The 22,500-nt window shown below is 44.4% G+C and overlaps 1 protein-coding gene across 5 annotated transcripts in view; it reads right to left on the bottom strand.

Annotated features, from left to right (window-relative positions):
- LOC135099407 (uncharacterized) overlaps nucleotides 1-22,500 on the bottom strand; it is a 53,807-nt gene that overhangs the window by 8,195 nt on the left and 23,112 nt on the right. For 3 of the 5 annotated variants that reach the window (XM_064001739.1, XM_064001742.1, XM_064001740.1), the window contains 4 exons: nucleotides 17,461-17,524; nucleotides 9,783-11,969; nucleotides 8,973-9,319; nucleotides 34-203 (listed from right to left, as the gene is read on the bottom strand). In XM_064001739.1, coding sequence (XP_063857809.1) covers nucleotides 34-203; nucleotides 8,973-9,319; nucleotides 9,783-11,930 — 2,665 coding nt within the window. In that variant the 5' untranslated portion in view covers nucleotides 11,931-11,969; nucleotides 17,461-17,524. The remainder of the gene's footprint in view (nucleotides 1-33; nucleotides 204-8,972; nucleotides 9,320-9,782; nucleotides 11,970-17,460; nucleotides 17,525-22,500) is intronic. The other 2 variants (XM_064001741.1, XM_064001743.1) reach the window with 1 other exon arrangement.

Raw genomic sequence — 22,500 nt, 5'->3', positions numbered from 1 at the left:
CACAGGTGGTGCATCACAGCGTCACAGACTCACCTAGGTAGCCTAGCTGAGGCATCGACGCGTGGACGGCGCTGATGGCGGCCAGAACCTCTTGGGCGTCTTGGTCACACACGGCCAGGCGGAGCCACCCCAGACCCCGGTACTCCTGCAGCAGCTGTGTGCCGGCACCACTTAGGTGACCCGTGAACCACTCAAGGCGACTCCTGTAATGGCCGAGTGTTGTGCACCTGTGTGCTGCCTGGTGTGCTGCCTGGGACACACACACACACACACACACACACACACACACACACACACACACACACACACACACACACACACACACACACACACACACACACACACACACACACACACACACACACACACACTATACTTATCTATTTATTAATTTCTTTATTCACGGTTTCATAATAGTATTGATAAAGATAACTCCTCCTCCTCCTCCTCCTCCTCCTCTTCCTCCTCTTCTTCCTCTTCCTCCTCCTCTTACTCCTCCTCTTCCTGTTCTTCTTCTTCATCATTTTCCTCTTCCTCCTCTTTTCCTCGCCTTCCTTCAAGCTCTCCTTCTCCTCCTCGTTCTCTTCCTCCTCCCCCTCCCCCTCCTCCTCCTCCTCCTCTTCCTCCTCCTCTTCCTCCTTCTCCTCCTCCTCCTCTTTCTCTTCCTCCTCATCCCTTTCTTTAATTTTTTTCACCTTCCTTCTAGTTCTTCTCCTCCTTTTCCTCCTTCTCTTTCTCCTCCTAGTTCTCTTCTTCCTTTTCTCCACTTTTTCCTACCTCATATTCCTCCTATTCTTCCTCCTCTTCCTCCTCCTTCTACTCCTCCTCCTACTCCTCCTCCTCCTCCTCCTCCTCCTCCTCCTCCTCTTCCCCCTCCTCCTCCTCCTCCTCCTCCTCCTCCTCCTCCTCCTCCTCATAAGGTAAATAGCGGCGCATAAGGTAAATAGCGGCGTTCCTCAAGGCTCTGTATTTTTTTTTTTTTTTTTATGTAGGAAGGATACTGGCCAAGGGCAACAAAAATATAATAAAAAAAAATACCCACTGAAATGCCAGTCCCTTAAAAGGGTCAAAGCAGTGGTCAAAAATTGGTGGATAAGTGTCTTGAAACCTCCCTCTTGAAGGAATTCAAGTCATAGGAAGGTGGAAATACAGAAGCAGGCAAGGAGTTCCAGAGTTTACCAGAGAAAGGGATGAATGATTGAGAATACAGGTTAACTCTTGCGTTAGAGAGGTGGACAGAATAGGAGTGAGAGAAAGAAGAAAGTCTTGTGCAGCGAGGCCGCTGGAGGAGGGGAGGCATGCAGTTAGGACCAGTACTCTTCATAATGTACATAAATGATATTGATGAAGGGATAAACTGCAAAATAAGTAAATTTGCAGACGACACCAAAATAGCAAGTAGAGTTACGTCTGTGTCACAATGGCAGGAACTGCAGTGTGACCTCAATAAACTAATAAGCTGGGCAGAAAAATGGCAGATGAGATTCAATATAGAAAAGTGCAAAATTCTACATATCGGAAGCAACAATGTTCAGGCGAGATATGTAATGAATAACATGCCACTGTCAAGTGCTGATAAAGAAAAAGATCTTGGTGTTGTTGTGTCAAACGACCTTAAGCCGAGTCAACACTGCACAGAATCAGTAAAGGCGGCAAATAAATTAGTAGGGTTCATTGGAAGAACCTTTGAATTTAAATCAGAAAAGGTTATACTTGCCTTATATAACTCACTGGTGCGCCCTCATCTAGAATACTGTGTACAGTTCTGGTCACCATACTACAAAAAAGACATTGAAAAACTAGAAAAGATACAGCGCAGTCACAAAGATGATTCCAAGATTGCGCAATAAGCCGTATGAGGAACGACTGGAAGAACTAAACCTATTTAGTTTAACAAAGCGCAGGATAAGAGGAGACCTAATTGAAGTGTTCAAAATTTTCAAAGGATATAGTAACATTGATGCACATAAATATTTTACCATTGATCATTCTAACCTAACAAGAAATAATGTATTCAAGATTATACCCAAACGTTTTAAATCCCACGAGGCCAAACATTTCTTCTTTAATCGTATAGTAAATATATGGAATAAACTTCCTGCAGAAATTGTGAACAGCAATACTATTGAATCATTCAAAAATAAAATAGACAAATATTTAAAAGCAAATCCCCAACAAGCTCTCTTCTTGTCCGAATAATTACTAAATTCACTATTAAACTCTTATTCAACAGACACCATTTTTAATATAACTTGTATTAACTTTGAGATAGGCGTATAGAGTTCACCGTAGGGTGAATAGTAGAACTTCCTTTCATCCTTTCCTATGAAAATTTCCATGTCAGTTTTTCCATACTGCATGGTACTTTTCCCAACTATTTCCATGCCAACGCAAGCTGGAGGGAGTGGTGGGTGGGGAGGAGCCTTCTGCTATGCTGTCCTGTCTCTCTTCCCTGTAGCTAGTTAGAAGTAGTTACCAAACAGCCTTGCAAGGACCAAAAGGTCTGTTGCTGTTTGGCTTTCCTTTGTATTCCTTTGTATTCCTTTTCTTTTTCATCTTCTTTCTCCTCTTCTTCCTCTTTTTCGCGTTCTTCTTTGTCTTCTTTCTCCTCTTCTCTTCCTCTTCGTCTTCTACTTATCCTCTCTTCCTTCTCCTCTCTTCCTTCTCTTTCTCCTCCTCCTCCTCCTCCTCCTCCTCCTCCTCCTCCTCCTCCTTCTCCACTTCCTCTTCCTCTTCTTCTCTCTCCAATTCCTCTTTTTATTCTCCTCCTCCTCCTCCTCTTCTTTTTTCTCTCCTCCTCCTCCTCCTCCTTCTTCTCCTCCTCCTTCTCCTCCTCCTCCTCCTCCTCCTCCTCCTCTTCCTCCTCCCCTCTTCCTTCTCTTCCTCCTCCTTTCCCTCCTCCTCCTTCTCTCTCTCTTCCTTCCATCCCCCCTCCTCCTTTTCCTCTTCTTCTTTTTCTTCTTCTTCTTCTTCTTCTTCTTCTTCTTCTTCTTCTTCTTCTTTTCTTCTTCTTCTTCTTCTTCTTCTTCTTCTTCTTCTTCTTCTTCTTCATCTTCTTTTTCTTCTTCTTCTTACTTTTGTTCTTGTTCTTGTTCTTCTTCTAGTACTACTTCTTCCCCCTCTTTTTCCTCCTCCTCTTCTTTTTCTCCTCCTCCTCCTCCTCCTCCTCCTTCTCCTCCTCCTCCTCCTCCTCCTCCTCCTCCTCCTCCTCCTCCTCTTCTCCCTCCTATTCCTCATTCTCCTTGTCCTCCTCCTCCTCCTCCTCCTCTTCCTTCTTCTCTTCTTCCTCCTCGTCTTCCTCCTCCTCCTCCTCCTCTTCCTCCTCCTCTTATTCTACTCTTCTTTTTACTCCTCCTCCTCCTCCAGTGTCACCACTAATTTCACCACCAATTTCACCACCACTGTCATTTCCACTGTCACTACCTTCGTCACCACCACTGTCATCACCATTGTCACCACCACTATCACCACAAGTGTCACCACCAATATCACCACCACTATCCCCACCACTTTCACAACCATTGTCATCGCCACTGTTACTGCCAATCTCACCACCACTTTCATCACCACTGTCATCACCACTTTCACCACCACTGTAATCATCACTGTCATCACTGCTGTCACCACTACTGTCACCACCAGTCACCACAGCTGTTATCACCTCTGTCACCAGTGTCATCACCACGATCATCAATATCACCACCATTGTCACCACCACTGTCATCACCACTTTCATTCTATTATTGGTCTCTATCTTTGTTTTTCTTTTCTTTCTTTTTTTTTCATGCGCTTCCTCCTTCGATTTCTTGTATATGTGTGCATGTATGTATGACAGTGGAAGGTTGGGAGCCCGTGTGGGGGAGGGAGTGAGGAGTGACCGGGTGAGGGAGGGAGGGAGGAATCAAGGCAGCGTTGCCAAAACGGTGAAAGTTGCCATGAAAGTTTCACAGATCCTGCTTGTTATTATTATTATTATTATTATTATTATTATTATTATTATTATTATTATTATTATTATTAATGCCAATAGTAGTAATAGTAGTAGTAACATCATCTTCACTACTATTTAATTTGCAGGTTTCATCTCCTCCTCCTCCTCCTCCTCCTCCTCCTTTTCTTCTTAATCTTCATCCTTGTCCACCTCTGCTTCTCTTTCACTTTCACCCTCCTCCTCCTCCTCCTCCTCCTCCTCCAGTGCTATCATGTTTCTCTCACTAATAGAGTAGAATAGTTACCGAAACAGCCCAGTAAGGACCTCATGGTCTGTTGCTGTTTGGTCTTCCTTTGTATTCTTTCTTTGTTCCTTTACTTTTTTCCTCCTCCTCCTCCTCCTCCTCCTCCTCCCGCTTCCTCTTACTCTTTGCCTTGTCATCGTCTCCATCACCACCTTTATAATCATCACCACCACCACCACCACCAGCACCGTCACCACCACCACCGTCACCCTCAGCACCACCATCACCATCACCATCACTAACACGTTCACCATCATCACCAGCCTTAGGACAGTTATACCCTTGCATGTGTGCACAAGCAAATGCAAAGGAGGAGGCAGTAGACACCTGCCGAAACGATAATTACTCCCAGTGAGGTCTAAAGCACTGTTCAGGGGGTGCTGTGAACTTATCATTAAACCCAGCTGTGACCTCACTGAACGTTTCCCTTTGTGTCTCATAACACAAGGGGGCAGTCACAGCCTGCCCTCTAAAGACAACTCTCTTCCTCCACACAAAACTACAAGCACCTAATAACACACACACCCTTCACTCAAAAAATTTTAAAATCATGGCGACTCCTACACCAGCCTCGGAGTCCCCATCTGGGGAGGGGACCATAAATGTCCCCAGGTCGGACTGCCTTTCCGTCGACGACCCTAAGTGTCTTGACACCCCCCTCAACTTTTTCTTCATTAACTTCTGCAACATTCGCGGTCTAAGATCTAATTTTCAATCTGTAGAACACCACCTCTCCTCTTCTAAACCTCATCTTCTTTTCCTCACTGAAACTCAGGTGTCTGAGGCAACTGACAGTAGCCCCTTTTCTGTTCCCTCCTACTTTCTCTATCCTCATTTTCGATCCAAAGCTGGATGCTGCGTTTATGTGCGCAATGACTTAACCTGCTCTCGTGCCCACGCTCTTGAATCTTCCGAGTTTTCCACCATCTGGCTACGACTACAGAGTCATTCTCATACTAAATTTATCTGTGCTGTATACCTCTCTCCTAACTCCTCTGACTATAAGAAATTCTTTGACTACTTAACTTCCAAAGTGGAGCACATTCTGACCCTCTTCCCTTTTGCAGAGATCTCCATTCTTGGAGACTTCAATGTTCACCACCAGCTTTGGCTTTCCTCTCCCTTCACTGACCATCCTGGTGAACTAGCCTACAACTTTGCTATCCTCCATGACCTAGAGCAATTGGTGCAACACCCTACTCGTATTCCTGACCGTCTTGGAGATACGCCCAACATTCTTGACCTTTTCCTGACCTCTAATCCTTCTGCTTATGCTGTCACCCTTTCTTCTCCGTTGGGCTCCTCCGATCACAATCTCATATCTTTATCTTGTCCTATCACTCCAATCCCTCCTCAGGATCCCCCTAAGCGAAGGTGCCTCTGGCGTTTCGCCTCTGCTAGTTGGGGGGACCTGAGGCGGTATTTTGCTGATTTTCCTTGGAATGACTACTGCTTCCGTGTCAGAGACCCGTCTTTGTGTGCTGAGTGCATAACAGAGGTGATAGTGTCTGGCATGGAGGCGTACATTCCTCACTCTTTTTCTCGTCCTAAACCTTCTAAACCTTGGTTTAACACAGCTTGTTCTCGTGCTATACATGATAGAGAGGTGGCCCACAAAAGGTACTTAAGCCTTCCTTCACCAGAATCTCATGCACTTTATATTTCTGCCCGGAACCATGCCAAGTCTGTTCTCCAACTAGCCAAAAACTCCTTCATTAACAGAAAATGTCAAAACCTTTCAAGATCTAACTCCCCTCGTGATTTCTGGCATCTAGCCAAAAATATCTCCAATAACTTTGTTTCTTCTTCTTTTCCTCCTCTATTTCAACCAGATGGCACCACTGCTATCACATCTATTTCTAAAGCTGAACTCTTCGCTCAAACCTTTGCTAAAAACTCTACCTTGGACGATTCTGGGCTTGTTCCTCCCTCTCCTCCACCCTCTGACTACTTCATGCCTCGTATTAAAATTCTCCGTAATGATGTTTTCCATGCCCTCGCTGGCCTAAACCCTCGGAAGGCTTATGGACCTGATGGGGTCCCTCCTATTGTTCTCCGAAACTGTGCCTCCGTGCTTGCACCTTGCCTAGTCAAACTCTTTCAGCTCTGTCTGTCAACATCTACCTTTCCTTCTTGCTGGAAGTTTGCCTACATTCAACCTGTTCCTAAAAAGGGTGACCGCTCTAATCCCTCAAACTACCGTCCTATTGCTTTAATTTCCTGCTTATCTAAAGTTTTTGAATCTATCCTCAACAGGAAGATTCTTAAACATCTATCACTTCACAACCTTCTATCTGATCGCCAGTATGGGTTCCGTCAAGGCCGCTCTACTGGTGATCTTCTGGCTTTCCTTACTGAGTCTTGGTCATCCTCTTTTAGAGACTTTGGTGAAACTTTTGCTGTTGCCTTGGACATATCAAAAGCCTTTGATAGAGTCTGGCACAAAGCTTTGATTTCCAAACTACCCTCCTACGGTTTCTATCCTTCTCTCTGTAACTTCATCTCAAGTTTCCTTTCTGACCGTTCTATTGCTGCTGTGGTAGACGGTCACTGTTCTTCTCCTAAATCTATTAACAGTGGTGTTCCTCAGGGTTCTGTCCTGTCACCCACTCTCTTCTTATTATTCATTAATGATCTTCTAAACCAAACTTCTTGTCCTATCCACTCCTATGCTGATGATACCACCCTGCACTTTTCCACGTCTTTTCATAGACGTCCAACCCTTCAGGAGGTAAACATATCACGCAGGGAAGCCACAGAACGCCTGACTTCTGATCTTTCTAAAATTTCTGATTGGGGCAGAGCAAACTTGGTATTGTTCAATGCCTCAAAAACTCAATTCCTCCATCTATCAACTCGACACAATCTTCCAGACAACAATCCCCTCTTCTTCAATGACACTCAACTGTCCCCCTCTTCTACACTGAACATCCTCGGTCTGTCCTTTACTTATAATCTGAACTGGAAACTTCACATCTCATCTCTAGCTAAAACAGCTTCTATGAAGTTAGGTGTTCTGAGACGTCTCCGCCAGTTTTTCTCACCCCCCCAGCTGCTAACTCTGTACAAGGGCCTTATCCGTCCATGTATGGAGTATGCTTCACATGTCTGGGGGGGTTCCACTCATACTGCTGTTCTAGACAGGGTGGAATCAAAAGCTTTTCGTCTCATCAACTCCTCTCCTCTAACTGACTGTCTTCAGCCTCTCTCTCACCGCCGCAATGTTGCATCTCTAGCTGTCTTCTACCGCTATTTTCATGCTAACTGCTCTTCTGATCTTGCTAACTGCATGCCTCCCCTCCTTCCGCGGCCTCGCTGCACAAGACTTTCTTCTTTCTCTCACTCCTATTCTGTCCACCTCTCTAACGCAAGAGTTAACCAGTATTCTCAATCATTCATCCCTTTCTCTGGTAAACTCTGGAACTCCTTGCCTGCTTCTGTATTTCCACCTTCCTATGACTTGAATTCCTTCAAGAGGGAGGTTTCAAGACACTTATCCTCCAATTTTTGACCACTGCTTTGACCCTTTTAAGGGACTGGCATTTCAGTGGGCATTTTTTTTTTATTAGATTTTTGTTGCCCTTGGCCAGTATCCTTCCTACATAAAAAAAAAAAAAAAAAAAAAAAAAAAAATGTTTTGACCACATTTAAACAGAAGTGCATATTTGTAACTTTTTTTTCCCTAGTGCGGCATATTTCTGAGTTGTTAGGTGTTTATGAAGAGTATTCTATATGTAATAGTATTTTGAATTATAATTTCTTGTAAGTGTCATAATGAGTAATTGAAAGACATGTTTTGAACAGGATCAGGCTACACACTTGATAAGCGGCAGTCCTACACTCGGTTAATGCGGTGTAAGGAGGTGTATTGCTACTTTGTACACCAAAAACTTGTCTGCCTCTTTTCTTTTCATGTCAGCCACGACTTTTACAAAAAAGTAAGTCTTTGTGGTAAATCACTGCAGAAAACTCATGTTATTATCAATTCCACTAGGCTAAAAAGTATTAGCCTATTATTATTAATCATACCTTTGTTAGGAAATGAGTGGTTGTTTCAGTGCTTATTTTACCTTTTTCTGGTGCATGTTTGCATGCAGATTTACCTCATTCTGAGTGCATGTTATCCTAAGCCTAATCATCTCCACCACCATCACCGTCACCATCATGTTCACTATTGCCATCACCCCCACCATCATATTCACCGCCACCACCACCATCATCATCACTATCGTCATCACTATCATTATCTTCACCGTCCTGACAGTCACGGTCACATTCTGTCAGGTCAGCTGGTCGTCCACCGTGACTCCGAGAAGCTTGGCACATTGGACCACCTGGAGGGGGTGAGGGCCCACTGTGAGCCGGGGAGGGGGCACTGGTACAGAGGAGGTACAGCAATGCATCACCACAGTTTTGCTGTGGTTGATGGTCATCCTGCTCTCCTCCGTCCACGTCTGCAGTCGCTCCAGAATTGCTTGCAGTGGCGAGTAGTCCGGGTTCTTGGTGGAAACTGGGACGCCCACGGTGCAGTCGTCCACATACTTCCAGCGATGGGGGGTGTCGGTGAGGGCGTCGTTGATGTGTGTGTGTGTGTGTGTGTGTGTGTGTGTGTGTGTGTGTGCAGGTACTAACTAAACAAACAAACAAACAAACAAACACACACACACACACACACACACACACACACACACACACACACACACACACACACACACACAAGCACACAGACAGACCCACCTGGGCATGGCACGCAGCAAGGAGTCACGGAGAGTGGCTTGGTCTGGATGCCTGTATTGGTGGTGCAGGTTCAGCACAATGTATTTGTGGTGTTCAAAGATGAGCCCCTGCACGTCTGATTCCTTCCTGCTTAGCTCTATCCGTACCACCTTGGAGGGGATGAGCGGGAGGAGGGCCCTGGCACTGGTGATGGTGCTGTCTGTTATTGTTACCCACTCCCTCTCTTCACTTGTAATGTGTCTGACAACACAATCCAAGGCAATCCTGTTCACTTCAGTGTCCTCCAGCATGGACAGCCAATCACTACACCTTTTCACACCAGTCTCCGCCAGCAGGTCCACCACCTCCTGTGAGTGTAGAGTTACTAGGATTAGTACCACCACCACCACCACCACCACCACCACCACCTTCTGTATGTGTTGAGTTATTATGATTAATACCACCACCACCATCACAACCACCACCACCACCACCATCACCACCACAACCACCATCACCACTACCTTCACCACAATCACTTCACAACCTCCTCCTGTGTGTGTAGAGTTACTTTGATTACTATAGATGCCACTACCACTACCACCACCACCTTCATTACCACCACCACCACCTTCACCACCACTACCACCACCACCACCACCTTCACCACCACCTTCACCTCCTGTGCGTGTAGTCACTACAATAATTTCTTGTACTTTTTTTGCTAATGACTAGTAAGGATCAAAATTGAGGTTGACAGTGGTGCAGGTTCCCCTGAGACAGCTATGGAAGGATCAAATATGAGGAAAAGAGGATGAATAGTCAACTTACTTGTATGGCTGCAGCACATAGTGGTGTGTTAGGATGGCAGAGGAGACCTGCCACGTGCAGCAGCAGGTTCCTCAAGTTCCGGAGGTTTTCTGGCGGCGGGAAGTGAAGCATGCGTCGTATGTCTGAAACTCGACATGGTGTTTGTGGGTGGCAGAAGAGACATGCCACGTACTGGAGCAGGTTCCTCAAGTTCCGGAGCTGTTGGCGCGGCGGGTCGTGAAGCATGCGTCGTATGCTTGCTGAGTGTGAGCCCTCCACCAGCTTGTGGACGATTGCTGATGCACCGTAGAATTCCTGTAGGCTCTTGTGTGGGGCTGCGTACTTCTGATGATGCCCCAGCCTGTCACTGGTGTCTTCAAGATTTAAAAACGCTGGGATGACTTCCTTGCTGGGTAATCCTTTCTCATGACAGGAACAAATTAGCATCTGCTCTTCCTGTTTTGACAGAGTGAGTCGGTCTTCTAGAATAGCTTGCATAGACACGTCATATATGTCTTCCAATACCTTGTAGATGTGGACCTCACGAGGCTGTCTGTCTAGTGAATGTTCTGTGAGTCTGGCCTGCAGTTTTTGTATGCAACAATCACGTATTGTGACGTACAGGCTGGTCTGGGTGGTGGTGACTTTGATGTTGTCTACATTCAAATAAAACAACCATGCAATAAAATGCAGGTTCAAGGGCAGGCCGAGGTAATCCTTCCAGCCTATCTGTTTCATGAGGTACTCAAGCCTCTCAGGGTCTTTGTCCCCCTTGTCTGGGAAGCTGTTGTAATGCTTCATGACAAAATGAATTCTTTGTTCATGGCTGACACCTTTCATCTCCATGTCCCACACCTCATAACCATCAGGTACTTTGACCAGGAAGTCTTCCACGGTTTCGGGCCGCGATGTGCAGACGAGTGTGAAGTCTGGCGAGTATTTCGAGATGTTGAGGATGTCCTTCACAAGGCTGTGTGATGGAGTGCCTGGCGACAGTTCGTCCAGGCCGTCAATCAGGAAGAGAACTTTGCATTGTTGTAGGAGGGGGATGAGGTGTTCGTCCATCACAGCAAAATGGTTTGGGAGGATCACTTTGAGGAAGTTCTGGAGAGATGGGCCTTCATCATCGCGGCACAAGACACGCACCACGATGTCGTACTCGTCCAGGTGTTTGATGGTGCAGGCGCCGGGGTCCTGAAGCCACTCTGAGACAAGGAAGGTGAGCAGGGTCGTTTTGCCACTTCCTGCCACGCCCCTGATCAGGATGAGCTGTGGCTTGGCGCCGTGCGTGGGCGGCGTGGCCGATGAGGATGTGGACGGCTGTGGATTCTGTCCCGCGCGGCGCGTCACCGTCAGCACGTCGCAAGTGTCGATGTCTCGCCTCTGTTGGAGGTGTCCTCGTCCTTCCACGAGGGACATCTTGCAGAAAATGTCCTGGATGTGATGGCAGTGTTTTGGGGAGTTGGTAAGGAAGGACAGAGGATCAAAGGTTTGCACTCGATCATAGGATGTTTTGAGGTGGGTCTGACTGTCTCTCAGAAATTCTTGGTGCATCATACTGAAATAATCTTTTAAAATTTCTTTCTCTATTCCTATTTTTCTGAAGGTATCAGTGACCTGCCGGGCGTTGTCCTGCACGGGTGTCACCTCTGCGTCAGGAATGCAGTATTTGGTCTTGGCTGCGGCGAGGACTCGGATAAAGAGGTGTTCTAACTCGTTGACTTTGTGCTGGTACTCTGCCTCGCTGAAAGATTTCACTTCATGAAAGAGTTCATTCCGCTCATCCTTGATTTTCGTTACCAATCCCTCCAGGGTGTTCTGGCTCCTCCATTCGGGATCGTTATCTTTCGCCACGTGTTCGCACGTCAGCTTTATTGCTTTGTGCAGGAAAGTCACATCGAATTTGTCCCATAAAGGAAAGCGTTGTGCTTGGCGGCGTTCGGTGTGGTTCAGTGCTGATCTCTTTTGTTTGTTATTCATCCTGCCATAGTTGGCTGTCGAGTCTTCAGGGAAGTTGTCAAGGTAGTCAGTGAAGGACTGGCCCGGCGGAGTGGCGGGGGCGTTCAGCGCGCCGCGCTTCAACACGAAGGTCAAGACGTCCTTGCCTGCGTTCTCCATGAGACAGATAAGCTTAATGCGACGGACGCAAACTTTCGGAGCGGCGGCCATGGTGGAGGGCTTGGGACGGCAGTTCCTCTCGCCAGCAGCCTGCAAAGAAATTTCCCGAGTGAGGAGCAGGCCAGGAGAGACGTGGTTTGCAAGGCTCAGTGCGGGAGGGAGGGAGTTGAGCCTTGAAGTGGCCGGCGTGAGCACCGGGATGTGGGGACAAGACAAAGAGGTGGATGGGAGTAAGAGACACTATGGCACACGGCATGGCACGTGTGTTGTGGCCAAACCATTTGACAAAACAACACGAGGCAAGACTTGACTGTGTGTGTGTGTGTGTGTGTGTGTGTGTGTGTGTGTGTGTGTGTGTGTGTGTGTGTGCAAGTAAGTAAGTAAGTCAGTCAGTAAGTAAGTAGTTAAGTAAATAAGCAGGTAAGCAAACCTGTACTGGTGAGCACAATACAAAGTATTTCAAGGTGTACATACAATACACAGTCACGTGAGCCGAGGCTCTCTCACGGTGTATTGTACAGTAGAGCAGAGGGCAGGAGTGCAAACAAATTATAATGTACAACAACATAATGAACTGTACTGTACAGCGGCAGTACCGCGCCGCTACAGAGAAGATAAACACTAATACAAGTGTCTCACACTAACTTAAATAATAATAAAATAATGATGATAATAACAATAACAACAAGGATAGTGATAACAATAATACTGATAACAACAACAACAACAACAACAGCAATAACAACAACAACAACAACAACAATGATAATAATAATACCAATAACAATATTATTAATAACAGAAATATTAGTAACTATAGCATTAATAAACATAATTGATAACTAATACTGGTAACTAGAGCAACAACAACAATAATAAACAACAACAACAACAGCAACAAGAACAACATAATAATATTAATAATAAAAATGATAATAATAACATAAGAACATAAGAACATGAATATAAGAAATAAGGGAAGCTGCAAGAAACGACCAGGCTTACACGTGGCAGTCCCTGTATGAAACACACATACCTATTTCCATCTGTTATCCCCATCCATAAACTTGTCTAATCTTCTCTTAAAGCTCTCTAGTGTCCTAGCACTAACTACATGATTACTGAGTCCGTTCCACTCATCTACCACTCTAGTTGAGAACCAGTTTTTTCCTATCTCCTTCCTAAACCTAAATTTTTCAAGCTTGAACCCGTTATTTCTTGTTCTACCCTGGTTGCTGATCCTAAGAATTTTGCTTACATCTCCCTTGTTATAACCCTTATACCACTTAAAGACTTCTATCAGGTCCCCTCTTAACCTACGTCTCTCTAAAGAATGTAAATTTAACAGCTTCAACCTCGCCTCGTAAGGAATACTCCTCATCCCTTGTATCCTTTTAGTCATTCTCCTCTGTACTGATTCTAATAGACCTATATCTTTCCTGTAATGTGGGGACCAGAACTGCACAGCGTAGTCTAGATGAGGTCTGACCAGCGCCAAGTATAACTTTAATATTACTTCCGGCCTTCTACTTTTAAGACTCCTAAAAATTAATCCTAGTACCCTGTTTGCCTTTTTTTCTGGCTTCCATGCATTGTTTCCCTAGACGGAGTTCAGAGCTAACTATAACTCCTAAATCTTTCTCGTACCCTGTACCTACCAGAGTTTGGTTGTTTAATGTGTACATATTGTGTGGGTTTCCTCTACCTACGCTAAGCACTTTGCATTTATTGATATTAAATTGCATTTGCCATCTATCCGTCCATTCATTCATTTTATCTAAGTCTGTCTGCAAGGCGATGGCATCCGATTCTGACCTAATTAATCTACCTATCTTTGTGTCATCTGCAAATTTACTAACATCACTACTAATTCCACTATCCAAGTCATTGATATATATTAGAAATAACAATGGCCCTAATACTGATCCCTGTGGCACCCCACTAATTACATGACCCCACTCGGATTTCGAGCCGTTTATTACCACTCTCTGTCGCCTGTTACCAAGCCATGACCCTATCCAGCCTAACACCTTCCCATCTATCCCGTGTGCCCTAACCTTTCTCAGGAGCCTTTGATGGGGTACCTTGTCAAATGCTTTACTAAAGTCCAGATATAAGATATCATAACTATCACCATTATCTACTGTCTCGTACACCTTACTGTAAAAGCTTAACAAGTTTGTCAGGCAAGACTTCCCCTTCGTGAAGCCATGCTGTGACTGATTTATCAAGTTATGTTTGTCTAAATGTTCCCTAATGTTCCTCGCTATTATTGACTCTAACATTTTACCTACAACTGAAGTTAAGCTGACAGGTCTATAATTAGACGCTAAAGTTTTATCTCCTTTCTTAAAGATGGGTACTACATTAGCCTACCTCCAAATTACTGGTACCTCACCCGACTCCAGTGATTTCCTAAAGACAGAAACTAACGGCTCACTAATAATCTCTTTACATTCCTTCAGTACTCTGGGATATATTTCATCAGGTCCTGGTGACTTGAACTTTTTTAGCCTATATATCTCCTGTTCCACTATCTCCCTAGTTATGGAAATATCTGTCAGCTTCTCACTCTCATCTGCTCTAAACACCTGTTCACTATCTGGCATATCCTGCAGGTTTTCCTGGGTGAAGACAGTTAAAAAATAATCATTCAGAATCTTACTAATCTCCTCCCCAGAACTAACCAGCTCCCCATCTGCTGCCTTTAATGGACCTACAGTATCCTTATTTTTCGTCCTGTATACCTGATAAAATCCCTTGGGGTCCGTCTTCGCCTGGCTGGCTACCTTTGATTCATAATTGTCCTTAGCTTTCCTCGTTAACTTCCTGACTGTTTTAACTAATTCATTATATTGTGTCCTTAAAACTTCCTCACCTGCCCTTAATCTCTTATATATACTTCTCTTACGCCCTATATAATGCTTTAACCTAGCAGTCATCCATTTAGGGTCATTTTTTTGTGATCTTATTGTTCTATACGGGATATTTGCTAACTGACCTGTATGAACTTTATCTACGAAATATTTATACAATTCATCAACATTTACTTCACCTAATCTCCTCATCCCCTACCATCCTCTCCCCTCCCTCATCAACTCGCCTCGACCTCACCTCTCTCATTTCAGCATGACCTGACATTCCAACATACTCACAACTATCTCCCCCCTTCCTCTTTCCTCCTCCCTTCCGGAGCCTCACCTCACCTCCCTCATCCTGCCTTATCTCTCTGAACTCCGTCCCTGACCTGACCTCACCCTGCATCCTTTGCCAGTCCACTCCTTGGAGGTATCTTTTTAATTCTTCAAAATCTGCTCTCCTAAAGTCAGGTATTTTACTAGTGATTTTGTTTCTAACAGTTTCTTCCCATTCTAGATTGTACCTAATTTCCCTATGGTCTCTGTTACCTAGCTGTCTTCCAACCTCTACCTGCGTGACTGCTTCCTCCCTGTTAGTAAGAATTAAATCTAGAATATTATTCCCCCTTGTGGGTTCTACGACTACCTGTTTAAAAAAATTAACCTGAATTACCTTAAGGAATTCCTCTGTTTCCTTGTTACCCACAATCAGACTCCAGTCGATATTCCTAAAATTAAAATCTCCTACCACACATACCTGACTGTACCTGCCTGCTCTATTTAATTCCTGCCACAGTGAGGTGTTAATTTCCTCTGTACTGGTCGGTGGTCTGTAAACTACCCCTAGTACTACTGACTGCGATCCTTCTTTAATATCTACCCATATCGACTCTGCTTTGTTATCCCTTTTAATTCTATTGTTCATACAACACTGTAATGTGTCCCTAACGTATAACGCGACGCCTCCTCCTCTCCTGTTTTCTCTATCTTTATAGAACATTGTATACCCATCTATCCTAACCTCTGGATTAAATACTTTTCCTGACATATCTAACCAAGTTTCAGTTAAAGCAATGATATCAAATTTCTCTACACTCGCTATTCCTCTAAGCAAGTCTATTTTAATCAGAATACTTCTACAATTTGTGTAGTAAACACTTAAGCTATTTCTCACCATCCCTAAGCTAGCTTCCTTTCTAGATTTAACTAATTTACTCCTTGCCTTCTCCTCACTACCCCTTCCTCCCTCCCAACTAACGAAAAAAGTGCTGAAGTGCAGTTACCTCCCGCTCGAGATTTTGGTGAAACTTTTGCTGTTGCCTTGGACATATCAAAAGCTTTTGATAGAGTCTGGCACAAAGCTTTGATTTCCAAACTACCCTCCTATGGTTTCTATCCTTCTCTCTGTAACTTCATCTCAAGTTTCCTTTCTGACCGTTCTATTGCTGCTGTGGTAGACGGTCACTGTTCTTCTAAATCTATTAACAGTGGTGTTCCTCAGGGTTTTGTCCTGTCGCCCACTCTCTTCTTATTATTCATTAATGAGCTTCTAAACCAAACTTCTTGTCCTATCCACTCCTATGCTGATGATACCACCCTGCACTTTTCCACGTCTTTTCATAGACGTCCAACCCTTCAGGAGGTAAACATATCACGCATGGAAGCCACAGAACGCCTGACTTCTGATCTTTCTAAAATTTCTGATTGGGGCAGAGCAAACTTGGTATTGTTCAATGCCTCAAAAACTCAATTCCTCCATCTATCAACTCGACACAACCTTCCAGACAACTATCCCCTCTTCTTCAATGACACTCAACTGTCCCCCTCTTCTACATTGAACATCCTCGGTCTGTCCTTTACTTATAATCTGAACTGGAAACTTCACATCTCATCTCTAGCTAAAAGAGCTTCTATGAAGTTAGACATTCTGGGACGTCTCCGCCAGTTTTTTCTCACTCCCCCAGCTGCTAACTCTGTACAAGGGCCTTATCCGTCCATGTATGGAATATGCTTCACATGTCTAGGGGGGTTCCACTCATACTGCTCTTCTAGACAGGGTGGAATCAAAAGCTTTTCGTCTCATCAACTCCTCTCCTCTAACTGACTGTCTTCAGCCTCTCTCTCACCACCGCAATGTTGCATACCTAACTGTCTTCTACCGCTATTTTCATGCTAACTGCTCTTCTGATCTTGCTAACTGCATGCCTCCCCTCCTTCCGCGGCCTCGCTGCACAAGACTTTCTTCTTTCTCTCACCCCTATTCTGTCCACCTCTTTAACGCAAGAGTTAACCAGTATTCTCAGTCATTCATCCCTTTCTCTGGTAAACTCTGGAACTCCCTGCCTGCTTCTGTATTTCCACCTTCCTATGACTTGAATTCCTTCAAGAGAGAGGTTTCAAGACACTTATTCATCAATTTTTGACCACTGCTTTGACCTTTTTATGGGACTGCCATTTCAATGGGAATATTTTTTATTGGATTTTTGTTGCCCTTGGCCAGTGTCCTTCCTACATAAAAAAAATAAAATAAATAAATAAATAAATAAAAAAAAAGACAGACAGACAGACAGACAGACAGACAGGAAGATAGACAGATTGTGTTTAGTCTTTGTGTTATAATATAGTCTTGCCTCGTTAGTGCCTCATTTTCTAGTTTCTGAGTGTGTGCAATAGAAAACACAGTGAAAACAATTACCAGGAAAGAAAAGAGTAAGTGTACTCACCTGAAGAGTGCAGGTGTGTACACTCCGGGAGACGGGAGGAAGGAAGGCGCGAAGCGGGAGGTGCCTGTGGGGAGAGACACACTGTGCTTCATGCTCTTACATTTATACTCCACAAGCACAAGTCTGTATCTGTGTACATCTATCTATCTGTATCTATCTGTATAAACAGAGGGACAGACAGAGAGAGAGAGAGAGAGAGAGAGAGAGAGAGAGAGAGAGAGAGAGAGAGAGAGAGAGAGAGAGAGAGAGAGTCATCCAAAAATATACTCACTGTTTGACTCGCTATAATTCACTGATTGTTTTTTTTTTTTTCCAGAAGCAGTTGGCCAAAATAATAATTGCAGAAGTTAAGACTAAGCTTTGAAGAAAGAACATGTCGTAAAGTATTACTGGAGGCACGAAAATGTCAAAGAAGTGCAAAGACAATTCAGAAGACACTTTGACAGGGATCCACCAAGGTGACGCCCCATTGCTCGCATCACAGCTAACTTTGTACCAGATGGAACTGTTCACGACCTTCATTAGCATGCCTGTGTAGTAGTAGTAGTAGTAGTAGTAGTAGTAGTGATAGAGGTAGTATTCACGATTTCTCATTATTACTACTACTACTACTACTACTACTACTACTACTACTACTACCACCACCACCACTTATACTACTACTACTACTACCTCTACTACTACTACTACTACTACTACTACTACTACTACTACTACTACTACTACTACTACTACTACTACTACTACAGCTACAACTACTACTATGTGAATATTAATATTAATACCTTAAGAATTGTTCCAAAAACCGCTGCAGTAGTAGTAGTATTTATATTAGTAATAGTAGTAGTAGTAATAGTAGTAATAATAGTAGTAGTAGTAGTTCTTGCTGTTATATTGTTACTATGATTGCTATCAGTAATATCACACACACACACACACACACACACACACTCAAACACACACACAAAGTAGTAGTAGTAGTAGTAGTAGTAGTAGTAAGACTAGAAGCAATAGTGTGTGTTGAGTAGCCACCGACTGTACAGCTACTTGTGTGTTGTGTACATGTGCATGTTGTGTACAGAAAGACCTCCTGCAGGTGTTTTGTTAGTCCCATCATGCCCTTGGCCCGGGAAACTACACTTGCCACCTTCTCAGACAGACGCCATCTTGTTGTGTCAGTCCGAGACGCCTCCTTCCCCCCCTACCTCTCTCCCCACCACCCGCCAGCCACTCCTTCCCACTCCCGCCAGCAGCAGCTTCTGGCCGCACAATAGCCAGCAGCCCCTTCACAGCCACTACCTGCCAGCACGCCTTCCTGTCCTTATCTCCTCCCACTCCCTCCCCCCTACCCTCAACCCACTACTTCCAAACACCCATTCGCCACCCACTCCTGCCAGGCCCCTACCAGCAACCCACTCCTTCCCGCTCCCCGCCTGCCAGCCGCCCCTTCCCGCCCCCACCCACCATCCACTCCTTCCGGCCCCCACCCGCCTCACGCTCCTTCCCCCTTTCCGCCGCCCACACACGAGGTGCTCTCCTCGCCCCCTCCCCCCCACTCATGACGTCACGGACGGCGGTGACATTGACTAGCTGGTGTGAACCGCACCTCACACTTGTTCTATCTAAATGCTGCTACTACTACTGCTACTGCTGCTACTTTTGCCGCTACTACTATTACTGCTACTACTACTACTACTATTACTACCTCTACAATTACTAGTGCTACTACAATTCTGTTACTACTATTACTACTACTGCTGCTACTATTACTACTACTGCTGCTGCTACTACTACTACTACTACTACTACTACTACTACTACTACTACTACTACTACTACTACTACATACTACTTCTACTACTACTACAATTACTACTGCTACTATACTTATTACTATTATTACTATTATTACTATTATTACTATTATTACTAATAGTAATACTCGTTCTACTTCTACTACTGCTACTAATACTAATATTAGCTCTACTACTACTACTACTACTACTACTACTACTACTACTACTACTACTACTACTACTACTACTACTCTACTACTACTACTACTATTATTACGATTACTGTTACTACTACTACTTCTACTAGTATTACTACGACTATTAATATTATGACTACTTTTATTACTATTATGAATACTACTACTATTACTACTACTACTATAATTACTTTTACGAGTACTGTTACTACTGTTTCTATTACTACTACTGCTACTACTACTACTACTACTACTACTACTACTACTACTACTACTACTACTACTACTACTACTACTACTACTTCCTTGCAACCCTCTCTGTCTTCTACTATGCTTACTTCTGTTAACTGTTACTTCCTGCCGAAACGATAATTACTCCCAGTGAGGTCTAAAGCACTGTTCAGGGGGTGATGTGAACTTATCATTAAACCCAGCTGTGACCTCACTGAACGTTTCCATTTGTGTCTCACAGCACAAGGGGGCAGTCACAGCCTGCCCTCTAAAGACAACTCTCTTCCACCCAAAACCACAAACACCTAATAACACACACACCCTTCACTCAAAAATTTTAAAATCATGGCGACTCCTACACCAGCCTCGGAGTCCCCATCTGGGGAGGGGACCATAAATGTCCCCAGGTCGAACTGCCTTTCTATCGACGACCCTAAGTGTCTTGACACCCCCCTCAACTTTTTCTTCATTAACTTGTGCAACATTCGCGGTCTAAGATCTAATTTTCAATCTGTAGAACACCACCTCTCCTCTTCTAAACCTCAACTTCTTTTCCTCACTGAAACTCAGGTGTCTGAGGCAACTGACAGTAGCATCTTTTCTGTTCCCTCCTACTTTCTCTATCCTCATTTTCGATCCAAAGCTGGATGCTGCGTTTATGTGCGCAATGACTTAACCTGCTCTCGTGCCCACGCTCTTGAATCTTCCGAGTTTTCCACCATCTGGCTACGACTACAGAGTCACTCTCATACTAAATTTATCTGTGCTGTATACCTCTCACCTAACTCCTCTGACTATAAAAAATTCTTTGACTACTTAACTTCCGGAGTGGAGCACATTCTGACCCTCTTCCTTTTTGCAGAGATCTCCATTCTTGGAGACTTCAATGTTCACCACCAGCTTTGGCTTTCCTCTCCCTTCACTGACCATCCTGGTGAACTAGCCTACAACTTTGCTATCCTCCATGACCGAGAGCAATTGGTGGAACACCCTACTCGTATTCCTGACCGTCTTGGAGATACGCCCAACATTCTTGACCTTTTCCTGACCCCTAATCCTTCTGCTTATGCTGTCACCCTTTCTTCTCCATTGGGCTCCTCCGATCACAGTCTCATATCTTTATCTCGTCCTATCGCTCCAATCCCTCCTCAGGATCCCCCTAAGCGAAGGTGCCTCTGGCGTTTTGTCTCTGCTAGTTAGGGGGACCTGTGGAGGTATTCTGCTGATTTTCCTTGGAATGACTACTGCTTCCGTGTCAGAGACCCGTCTTTGTGTGATGAGTGTATAACAAAGGTAATAGTGTCTGGCATGGAGGCGTACATTCCTCACTCTTTTTCTCGTCCAAAACCTTCAAAACCTTGGTTTGACACAGCTTGTTCTCGTGCTATACATGATAGAGAGGTGGCCCACAAAAGGTACTTAAGCCTTCCATCACCAGAATATCATGCACCTTATATTTCTGCCCATAACCATGCCAAGTCTGTTCTCCAACTAGCCAAAAACTCCTTCATTAACAGAAAAAGTCAAAACCTTTCAAGATCTAACTCCCCTCGTGATTTCTGGCATCTAGCCAAAAATATCTCCAATAACTTTGTTTCTTCTTCTTTTCCTCCTCTATTTCAACCAGATGGCACCACTGCTATCACATCTATTTCTAAAGCTGAACTCTTCGCTCAAACCTTTGCTAAAAACTCCACCTTGGACGATTCTGGGCTTGTTCCTCCCTCTCCTCCATCCTCTGCCTACTTCATGCCACGTATTAAAATTCATCGCAGTGATGTTTTCCATGCCCTTGCTGGCCTAAACCCTCGGAAGGCTTATGGACCTGATGGGATCCCTCCTATTGTTCTCCGAAACTGTGCCTCCTTGCTTGCACCTTGCCTAGTCAAACTCTTTCAACTCTGTCTGTCAACATCTACCTTTCCTTCTTGCTGGAAGCTTGCCTACATTCAACCTGTTCTTAAAAAGGGTGACCCTTCTAATCCCTCAAACTACCGTCCTATTCCTTTAATTTCCTGCCTATCTAAAGTTTTTGAATCTATCCTCAACAGGAAGATTCTTAAACATCTATCACTTCACAACCTTCTATCTGATCACCAGTATGGGTTCCTTTGACGATTCTGGGCTTGTTCCTCCCTCTCCTCCATCCTCTGACTACTTCATGCCACATATTAAAATTCATCGCAATGATGTTTTCCATGCCCTCGCTGGCCTAAACCCTCGGAAGGCTTATGGGGTACCTCCTATTGTTCTCCGAAGCTGTGCCTCCTTGCTTGCACCTTGCCTAGTCAAACTCTCTCAGCTCTATCTGTCAACATCTACCCTTCCTTCTTGCTGGAAGTTTGCCTACATTAAACCTGTTCCTAAAAAGGGTGACCGTTCTAATCCCTCAAACTACCGTCCTTTAATTCCTTTAATTTCTTGCCTATCTAAAGTTTTTGAATCTATCCTCAACAGGAAGATTCTTAAACATCTATCACTTCACAACCTTCTATCTGATCGCCAGTATGGGTTCTGTCAAGGCCGCTCTACTGGTGATCTTCTGGCTTTCCTTACTGAGTCTTGGTCATCCTCTTTTAGAGATTTTGGTGAAACTTTTGCTGTTGCCTTGGACATATCAAAAGCTTTTGATAGAGGCTGGCACAAAGCTTTGATTTCCAAACTACCCTCCTAAGGTTTCTATCCTTTTCTCTGTAACTTCATCTCAAGTTTCCTTTCTGACCGTTCTATTGCTGTTGTGGTAGACGATCACTGTTCTTCTCCTAAATCTATTGACAGTGGTGTTCCTCAAGGTTCTGTCCTGTCACCCACTCTCT

The sequence above is a fragment of the Scylla paramamosain genome, unplaced genomic scaffold, assembly GCF_035594125.1.
Source record: "Scylla paramamosain isolate STU-SP2022 unplaced genomic scaffold, ASM3559412v1 Contig126, whole genome shotgun sequence".
NCBI lineage: Eukaryota > Metazoa > Arthropoda > Malacostraca > Decapoda > Portunidae > Scylla > Scylla paramamosain.
Note: the sequence above shows the minus strand (reverse complement) of the source record. Positions and strands in the feature narration are given on the sequence as shown.